The sequence below is a fragment of the Lathyrus oleraceus genome, chromosome 6 (assembly GCF_024323335.1).
Source record: "Lathyrus oleraceus cultivar Zhongwan6 chromosome 6, CAAS_Psat_ZW6_1.0, whole genome shotgun sequence".
Taxonomy (NCBI): domain Eukaryota; kingdom Viridiplantae; phylum Streptophyta; class Magnoliopsida; order Fabales; family Fabaceae; genus Lathyrus; species Lathyrus oleraceus.
Window position 1 is genome coordinate 443,143,670 of NC_066584.1, and position 10,162 is coordinate 443,153,831.

The 10,162-nt window shown below is 34.7% G+C and overlaps 1 protein-coding gene across 3 annotated transcripts; it reads left to right on the forward strand.

Annotated features, from left to right (window-relative positions):
- Positions 1 to 231: 231 nt before the first annotated feature.
- On the forward strand, positions 232 to 9,265 carry LOC127098403 (early light-induced protein, chloroplastic-like). Of its 3 annotated transcripts, none has more exons than XM_051036992.1 (3): positions 232 to 517; positions 638 to 733; positions 853 to 1,384. In XM_051036992.1, exons 1-3 carry the CDS (start codon positions 368 to 370, stop codon positions 1,195 to 1,197), a joined length of 591 nt encoding a protein of 196 aa, XP_050892949.1. In that variant the 5' UTR covers positions 232 to 367; the 3' UTR covers positions 1,198 to 1,384. The 3 variants fall into 3 exon arrangements, with proteins under 3 accessions (XP_050892949.1, XP_050892948.1, XP_050892947.1); XM_051036991.1 differs by lacking the exons at positions 638 to 733; positions 853 to 1,384 and adding exons at positions 8,512 to 8,619; positions 8,740 to 9,265 and having other exon boundaries at positions 236 to 517; XM_051036990.1 differs by lacking the exons at positions 232 to 517; positions 638 to 733; positions 853 to 1,384 and adding exons at positions 6,549 to 8,401; positions 8,512 to 8,619; positions 8,740 to 9,265.
- Positions 9,266 to 10,162: the final 897 nt, after the last annotated feature.

Here is a 10,162-nt window from a genome sequence, read left to right on the forward strand (position 1 = left end):
ACAACAATTGAGGTCCTGAAAGTTCCAAGTTTACAATCCCCTCTTTTAACCTCAAATTCCGAGTGCATCACTTTGTGGTTGTAACTAGAGCCAAGTCTGTTGCTTTTAGCATGTGTGGACAAATGAAGCCACGTGAATCAATTGCCTTTTATGAGCTTTTTGCCCACTACGTGGAACTTAAATATCCCTCACAATCTGCTTTCCATTCTATTCTATATAAACAACCTTCTTCAATGCTATACCTACCAAACCTTTACCATCTAAGGTGTTAGAGTTTACAAAGCCATTCTCATCCTTAGAAAATACATTGTTCTATCTCTTTGTTCTTGAGTTTTGCATTGCAACATTAAGGAACTTTTTATTATCAATGGCTGTTTCATCTTGTCAATCTATCATGTCAAGTTCTATGACCAACATTTCTAGCAGGTCTAGAGTTAACCAGTTTACCAACATCCCTTCTGTCTACATTCCAAGCCTCAGGAGGAATGTTAGCCTCAAAGTTCGATCTATGGCTGAGGTAATTATGCTTTTTCCAAACATATTTTAAGGTTATATATATGTAGTATTTGCTTATGCATATGTAATATGTTTGTGATTTAAGAATGATTAGTTGCTAATTACTTATTAAATTATTCAGGGAGAGCCGAAAGAGCAGTCAAAGGTGGCTGTAGAGCCAACTACACCAATTGCATCAACACCAACACCACAACCAGCCTATACTCGTCCACCAAAGGTGACCATAGTAACATATAATTGCTATTGTTTTTTCTGTTACCTTATTAATATGAAGCATAATTTTGGTCTCTATTAAAATGACTTTTTTAACATATATAAATTATGATGAAATGGCAGATGAGCACAAAGTTTTCAGATTTGATGGCATTTGGTGGGCCAGCACCTGAAAGGATCAATGGAAGATTGGCTATGATTGGTTTTGTAGCAGCAATGGGGGTGGAGATAGCAAAAGGGCAGGGTTTGTCAGAACAATTATCTGGTGGTGGAGTTGCATGGTTCTTGGGGACAAGTGTGTTGTTATCACTTGCTTCATTGATTCCATTTTTTCAAGGGGTTAGTGTTGAGTCTGAATCTAAGAGTATTATGTCCTCAGATGCAGAGCTTTGGAATGGAAGAATTGCAATGTTAGGTTTAGTTGCTTTGGCTTTCACAGAATTTGTTAAGGGCACATCCCTTGTGTAATAGAGTTCTTTGGGGGACACATATAAGATTTTTAGGTCACGGAATATGTGGTTAGAAGCCAATCTTGGAATTGAGTCTGTATATTCTTATGTAGTTACTCCTTTGAGGTATTCTTATTCCCATGTTCCAAGAGAGTGTAGTTAAAAATTCGTTATACTTAAAAGGACTTCTCTAATTCTTCCTAAAAGAGTATAATATAGTGTCTTGTTTATCATCACCATCGGTCAATATATACAAAGTACAAGGCTCCGATTTAAGAATTCTTTTCGGTTACTAAAAAAACCTATTCAATAAAGAGTAATGAACATTCTTACATAATAAGATTCAAATTAATACTATTAAAAAAATATTAAGAATACTCCATCCCCTGTTACAACCATGTCGAAGGGGGAACATCACATCACCCATGCATACATGGTTCTGGAAGTCTTAAAAAAAAATTAAGGAGCAATCCTTAGTAATGATGTGCGCTATCCGATAATGAGAAAGGACATGAGAAACACAAATTTTTCATCATCTAATTTTTTCTTGGACAAAATGAATATTCATTTTAATACGCTTTGTACGCACATGTTAAATGAGGTTTTCTGGAGATAGAAATGACCCTTACATTGTCACAATAAACTAATGTAGCTTTTCTAATAAAAGAATGTAGTTCTAAAAGAAGATGGTTACTCTTACATGACTTGTAAACAACATTTACCACCCCTTTACATAGTGCAATAAAACGAGATAAACTAGGTTAACTTTTTGACGACCACGCAATCAGGTTGTCTTCAAGAAACACACAATATTCAAATGTGGATTGTCTCATATTTAGACATCCTCCCCATCAATATCAGTATAAGAGATAAGATCTGCAATGAGGAATGATACATGTGTAAATCAAAGTGAGGAGTGCCCTAAACATGGTGTATGATATGCTTTAGAACGTTCACATGCTCATCACATCACATGGGTCATATATATGAAGACAAATATGTTGGACATCATAAAAAATACCAGATTGTGTAAATGTAAGATATTATAGAGTACCTACAAGACTACAGTAGTTTTTTGAATCCCGATACAAATTACCCGTTTTAGCATTGATTTTCAATTTAGTGTCAACAAGAGTTTGAGCAAGTTTACAAGCGTACGTACCCACACGATCAATTACTTTTGCCGCATATTTACATTGTGATATAAATAACCCTCCTTTATGGCACGTCACACTTATGTCTTAAAATTAATTCAAAGAATCTAAGCCCTTTGTGGCAAATTCAAAGCTAAGATTGGTCATTAAAGAACGACGAAGATCATCCATAGAAGCGGAAAAAATAATATCATCAATATATAATAATAGATAGGCCACATCAGATCCATTCTAGTAAATGACTATAGAATTATCTGATTTACTATTGGTCAATCCAAATAAAATAACCATTAAATGTTTCTTTATGAGTAAAAATCTATATGGACCAAATAAAATTCACATAAGGCAGACATGGTATTAAGTCCTACATTTTATTTTTAATAAGAGCATCAAATGCATCATCCATATAAATTTTGCAATTTGGATCACAAAGGGAAGCAAGAGAGGTGTCGAAAAAATGTGATTTTGTAGTGGTGATATTATAAGTTTGGTCTGATGTGCATCTCAGATTGAGATTAAAAATTACACTTCGGCTACGGGTTACAGTGCCTGATGGAGTAGGTGTATGCTGTTGAATTTGTGTGAGCTTGTGGGTTGAATTTACGTGGGCCGTGTGAGCTTTATTGGTGCTGAGAAAATCAGTGGTGTGATTGGTTGGGGTTGAGCCACGGGAAAGGGATTTAAACTTAGTGTCTGTGTTGAATTTGTTGCGGGTTGGATCAAAGGTGATGATGGATGCGTGCTTTGGTATGTTTGAGGCGTGGATGATGGAAATAACTTAGGTTATGGTATTTGATTTATTGTGGGCTAGGTCAAGTTGGAAGATTTACTTTGAAGATTATGGGTTATGTATGAGGAAATTTCATTATCTAAACCTCATAAGTGTTGGATTTTGGTTCATGCACCCTAACAAATGGGACTTAATCATGAGATCTCATTAAACACAAAGAGAATATTGTCAAAGTATCCATAGTCAAACTTTATTGTGAAGTGGGATAACATTAAAACATTGAGACTATTATGTGCACCGATTGATGATCACATCTCATGAATCATGGTAAAGAGTTATTAAGTCTTTACATAAATATAAATATTAGGAGTAATATTTGTACTGAATTGAACCACCATTAGAATACTACGATGTTATTCAAGTGTCCTAAGTTATTCTCAAGGTGATAGAGGTGTATATCACCCTTAGATATGAAATTACTATAGACCCTAGATACAGAGTCAAGCACTTTATTGCCTATCAAATATTGTCCATAACATGATAAACATAAATATGGATGATGGGTACTCCAAGAATCATGCTGACAGACATGTGTGACCTAAATGTAATTTTCCCATGTGTGTCATGACCATGGGTAGTCCTTCCAAGGAGAGGGATACCTGGATGGAAAAATTTGAGTCCATATAAGGCTTTATGCAACTTGCACACCATCCCTTCCTGATTCTTTTTTACAAATCCAAGAGGTTATGATACATAAACTTCCTCTTGTAAAGGACCATTCAAAAATGCAGATTTCACATCTAAATGCATCAGAGGTCAATTTTTACTTACAACTATAACAATCACCAATCTGATTGTTTCATGTCTAGCTACAGGTGCAAACACCTCAAAGCAATTTAATCCAATTTTTTGTAGAAATCTTCTAGCTACTAACTTTGCTTTGTGTTTGCCAATTGATCCATCTGCCTTTAGTTTTAACTTGTAAACCCATCTCACATTTATGTCTTTCTTGTTCTTTGGAAGTTTAGTCAACTCCTAAGTCTTGTTTCTTTCTATAGCAAATTCAATTTATATACACATTCAGAATATGAAATAAAATTCAAATACAAACCAAATTAACTCTAAACTCACGTAACACTTAAATGAAATATGATAACTACTTGAATTTGTATTATACTTTAACATAATATACATATTTGGTGTGGCGTTTGTTATCTTGCACATGGTTATAATAACTTGTGCATTGCAATATTTCAGTCAGTTAACATATTCTTTATATTAAAATTTGGTTGAATGTTAATTTCTTTTCCGAATAGCCTAAGAGCTGTATAAAGGTGAACAAATGGGATGTTGCGGGTTCAAATCCGCGCCCCAACTACCAACTAAACTGGTTTAACGGGACAAATATAAAATAATGTGTTTGAATAACTTTATGCAAAATGGAATTAAACAACAAATTTTAATATAAAAAATCACATTTGAAGTAAAAAAAAACTACAAATTCTATCTTCAATTATATAATCAATTATATAGATAAAATCAATTCTACTTAAAAAAAATCAAACACCTCAAAATCATTTTAAAATCAATACTAATTTGTAAATTGTTTTTGCTTTTTTTTTTTAAATTAAACCAAAGATATACTATACTTATACTTAGATTTATAGTTAGATGCAACTTTAAAAAAGTATTTTTCGTGATAAAAAAAAAATAATAATAATGCTCCTATGCATTTGATTTCAAAGCCAATAAATACAATAAATGGCATCTACTATATAGATTTAAACTCCATAGTCAATTCAAAGATGGAAGCAAAACACTTAAAAAATACATCTTATATTTGCCTAACAACAAATAGATTTACAAGATACTCTTCCTCTTCATTAAGTTAAAAAAAAAATGAAGTTTTGAAGTGATTATAAGTGTATTTCGTTTGTAATAATTAAAATTACTCTTTTGGTTGAGTTTCTCGTTGATAAGTCCCACATCGGCAAGCTTATGAAAGAAATAACACTTTATAATAGTCTGACAAAGTAGGTAGCTCGCTGAGTTGGGTAGCTCCAACTTGTAACTCAAGCGAGGGCATCAAGGTGGTGGAACATGGTTGGTGCTTTACTGGTCTGGGTCTGAAGCTGCAAAAGTTGGCATGCCCACTCCAAGTTGAGAGTTGATCAACGGGTCCTGGGCGAAGGCTCAAATCTCGTTGGTCCTAGACTGAGGGGCAACGCGTGAGGCTGGCTTCACAGAGCAGCGACTACTCTCGGCTCTTGACAGTGGAGGGATTACATGCCGCTGCACTTCTGGTTCAAAATGTCCTGTGAGCCTAGCCACCTGAACCACCACTTTTTTTTCGCGTAAATTGACCTAGTTTTTTTTACATCGTTCTCACTGTTCGGGTAATTCATTTATATTTTCTTTTTACTTACGTGTTGTTAATACATTTATTTGTAATCATTTTGATTAATCAATCATTTGTTGAAGTACAGTTTCATGAATAAATCACTGTTTAGATGTGGAACATGGTGTTCACTTGCTCATATTAAGTAAACCCTTTTTGGTTAAGTTGGTAGTTAGCCAGAGTGGACATTTCAGCAACTCGTTGGCTCTGGCATAGTTTTTCTGTTAACTTGGTAGTGGGAGAAAGTGGATTGTTTTTCCTATTTAGATCACTTTATATTCAGAGGTTAGGCCACAAGTATGTGATGCTTGATGAAGTGCATGAATGTTTTACATCTGCATTCTATGTTACAATATAACCTGACAATCCGTCATATCCTGCTGTTCTGTTTTCATTGTGAGATGGGATTATCAGCAATACAGAACTAACTATACCATACAGGATACATATATTACAATGTCAGCACCTCTCTATCAATTCTAGGTGATTAAGTGCTTTAACATTGACCTGTAAAAGTTAGAGGAGCTCAAGCAACTGGTTATTTAAGGAAAGACAAGATATATTGGGTTGTCAGAGGCTAACGCTGACACTAATAACTGCATTATAAACGAAGTATTCCTTATGATATACAAATTGAAATATTTTCTTTTCATAGTGCATGTCTAAAACATCTAAAATTGTTTTTATTGCGACTAAGAATTATTGTGTACTTGCAGAGAACTAGGCATTGGAATAGTTGCATACAGCCTTCTTAGCCGAGGCTTTTTTTCAGGAAAGTCAGTAGTAGAGGCCTTGCCTAGCCAGAGCTTGCTGGTATGCAGCTAGCTACAAGTAAGTAATACAGTTTTATGTTTGCATGAGCTCGGAACTCATACTTACCGTTCCTTTTCCTCCCTCTAACTTATTTGATGTATTACGGGTCAGATAGTGTGGTCAACTAGAAATGTCGATCTCTTATTTGAGCTATACGACTTGTTGTGAATTTGGATACAAACATCTTTTATAGTTGTTTCTGATGCAGTTCCTGTCGGGGAAATTGCTGGGTAACAAGACTATGATAATCTTTTCAAGCCTATTTTCTAGGATTGATTATATTACCAAATGGCAAAGCAGTTTTGCACTTATCTGCTTCTAACTCTCTAGGTAGTCCTTTTATTTGTAATGCTATAGTTAAACATCATTAAACTACCACTTTGTGGTGCATGCATGCCCCCCCTTGTTAATGTTACAACTTAACTTTCACTATTTTCTTACTGGACAAAAATTGTCTGTTATTTGCATATTTATTAACACTAATGTTCAATAATGGTATTCATTTTTTACTACCTACTGATTTGTGGTCTTTTACTAAATAAAAACTGATTGATAGAGGCTTTGGACAATTGAGTAGTTGGAAATTAGTATTTGTCCTCATAAATTCCTGTTAAAACACTGCAATTTGAGAACATTGATTGCTTTGGACTTTGGTAACAATTCAAAGATTTAAATATCAGATTTCTCAGATGCAAAAAAAAAATCACAGTTCTTGATTTCAAAATGTACTCGGCAGGGAAAGATTCTGACTTAGTGTACTTGAGGTTGGTAAGTACAATAGTATAGACCTGGCTTTTCCCAGTTACGAGATCATGTATTTATAACATTGGTCCCTCATGAGGAACCAATTCTTTGGTCAACTACATTTACTAGGTTTGACCTATTAGTGGGAAAAATGGGGTGAGACACTCCTTGAATTTGAGGAATGTGGTAATGACCGATGAATCCTTCTAAGTTCTCTAAAATGTTTCTCAACACGTCACTGTTATGTTGGCTTGAGCTGCCCACCCATGTTGGACTTGAGCTCGCCTATGTTGGGCTTGAGCGCGTCCATGTTCTTTTGAATACTCTCTAGAAGCTTAGGGATTTTAACCTTAAACGGCCGAGGTCAGATGATGTCAAATGGACTTGGACCGTTACGAATATTCATTAACACTTACTAATTTTAATAACTATATAAAAAAACCGACCTAATTGTGTTATTTTTTACTAGTAAGTCTTTGCTATTTTGTTTTGAAACTTAAAAGTTAGTTTGAGGTGAAGAAGTCTAATTACAAAATAATATTATCATTAATTAATAATACAAACATTGAAGTCAGGATTAGTTAAATCCAAAACAAAATATCTCTTTTACTTCGTTTCAAAAATTGAAGAGATAGCTTATGTCCAACCAACCTTTAGATGCATGCCATCATAATGGTAATATACATTAAGTAAATTCAGAATCATCTAATGTGATTTGGAAAGGAAGCATCATAACTAGAGCAGAATTTTTGTCTTAATAATAAAGTAAGAGTTTTAGGTTCTTGGTTAAGTAAGGATCATTCCAACCACCAATTGTCTTATGTAATCTATAGAACAATAGAATATTCTCGACTATACTAGAGTAATAAGCAATATAAAAGTATTTGAGGTCCTGAAAGTTCCAAGTTTACAACCCTGTGCACAACACTCTGTGGTTGTAACTTGAGCCACGTCTGCTGCTTTTAGCATGTGCGGACAAATGAGGCCACGTGAATGAATTACCTTTTAGGATTTTTTAACACACTACGTGGAACTTAAATATCCCTCACATTGCTTTCCACTTTATTCTATATGAACAACCTCCTTCAATGCTATACCTACCAACTTAACAATCTAAAGTGTAAGCATTCAGTTAGTGAGATTCACAAAGCCATTCTCATCCTTAGAAAAGATTTGGATCTATCTCTTTGTTCTTGAGCTTTGCATTGCAACATTAAGGAACTATTTATTATCAATGGCTGTTTCATCTTGTCAATCTATCATGTCAAGCTCTATGACCAACATTTCTAGCAGATCTAGAGTTAATCAGATTACCAACATCTCTTCTGTGTATATTCCAAGCATGAGAAGGAATGTCAGCCTCAAAGTTAGATCTATGGCTGAGGTAATTAGGGTTATTTCAAACATATTATAACCTGTAGTATTGCTTATGTATATGTAATATGTTTATGATTTAAGAATGACTAGTTGCTAATTACTTATTACGCTGTCCAGGGAGAGCAGAAAGAGCAACCTAAGGTGCCCGTAGACCCAACTATACCAATTACACCATCACCAACACCAACACCAACACCAGAACCAGCCTATACTCGTCCACCAAAGGTGACCATAGTTACATATAATTGCTATTGTTTTCTCTGTTATCTTATTAATATGAAGCATAAATTTTGGTCTGTATTAAAATGACTTTTTTAACATATAAAAATTATGATGAAATGGCAGATGAGCACAAAGTTTTCAGATTTGATGGCATTTGGTGGGCCAGCACCTGAAAGGATCAATGGAAGGTTGGCTATGATTGGTTTTGTAGCAGCAATGGGGGTAGAGATAGCAAAAGGGCAGGGTTTGTTTGAACAATTGTCTGGTGGTGGAGTTCCATGGTTCTTGGGGACAAGTGTGTTGTTGTCACTTGCTTCATTGATTCCATTTTCTCAAGGGGTTAGTGTTGAGTCTAAATCAAAAAGAATCATGTCCTCAGATGCAGAGTTGTGGAATGGAAGAATTGCAATGTTGGGTTTGATTGCTTTGGCATTCACAGAATATGTTAAGGGCACATCCCTTGTGTAATAGAATTCTTTGGGGACACATATAAGGTCTATAAAATTTGTGGTTAGAAGCCAATCTAGGAATTATTTATGTAAATTCTTATGAGGTAACTCCTTTGAGGTACTTCTTATTGCCATGTCCAAGAGAGAGTGTAATTGAAATATCTTTATACTTAAAAAGAGCTCTAAATTCTTCGACTGAATACTTTTTATTTTTATTTTTTACTTTTGCCCTACATCTATGATCTTGGATTATTTGTTGAAGGCATATGTAAATATTGTGTTTTAATCTTCTTTACATGTCATCTCTTATTATAGTTCTTTGAAACTATTTTGTTCCTATAATATAGTGCCATTGTTTTGTGATTGTCCGGTAAAAATAGAAGCGGTTATTAAACTAGGGAAGGTATAGGGCCACCGGTCACATTGTGAGACTCCCCATATGAATATTCTTCTTATTTTCATCACATTGGCACCGTTGACTTTTGATACAAGTAAGCGGGTCCTTTTCTGAAATCAATGATTTCTTTTTTTTTCTAAAGCAACACATTTGTGAGAGACACGCCACATATTCACCCAAAAACTTAAGGTGATAGGTGAGTGAGTTCTTTCACTTATAAATACTCAAGTCTCCACATTTCCAATCAATATAGAACTATTATCCACACTACTCACACTTGATATATTCTCAACAATTTCGTGTAAACTTGGGAACTGTTCAAATGTTGATTTCTAGAGGGACTCTTGGATTGGACGCGATCCTCTTCTAAAGTATTTCCCAACATTGTTCTCTTTTGTGCATGAGCCTAGGCTCTGTGTTAGTGTTGCAGGATTGTGGCAAGTGGCTGGTTGGAGAAGGTCTCTTGGTTTTAATTGCGTTTTAAAGAATGTTCTTGTTCGTGTTTGGAAATCGAATACTCCAAGTAACATTCAGGTGTTTGTTTGGAAGTTTTTACTGGGGAGGCTTCAAACTAGGGACGAGATAGCTAAGCGAGGTGTTATTTCAGACGCCTATAACATGTCAGGAAAATAGGTTTGATACCTCTCTCATTATTATTTCTGGTATATATAGAGATTACAGGGTTATACAAGTAATTACA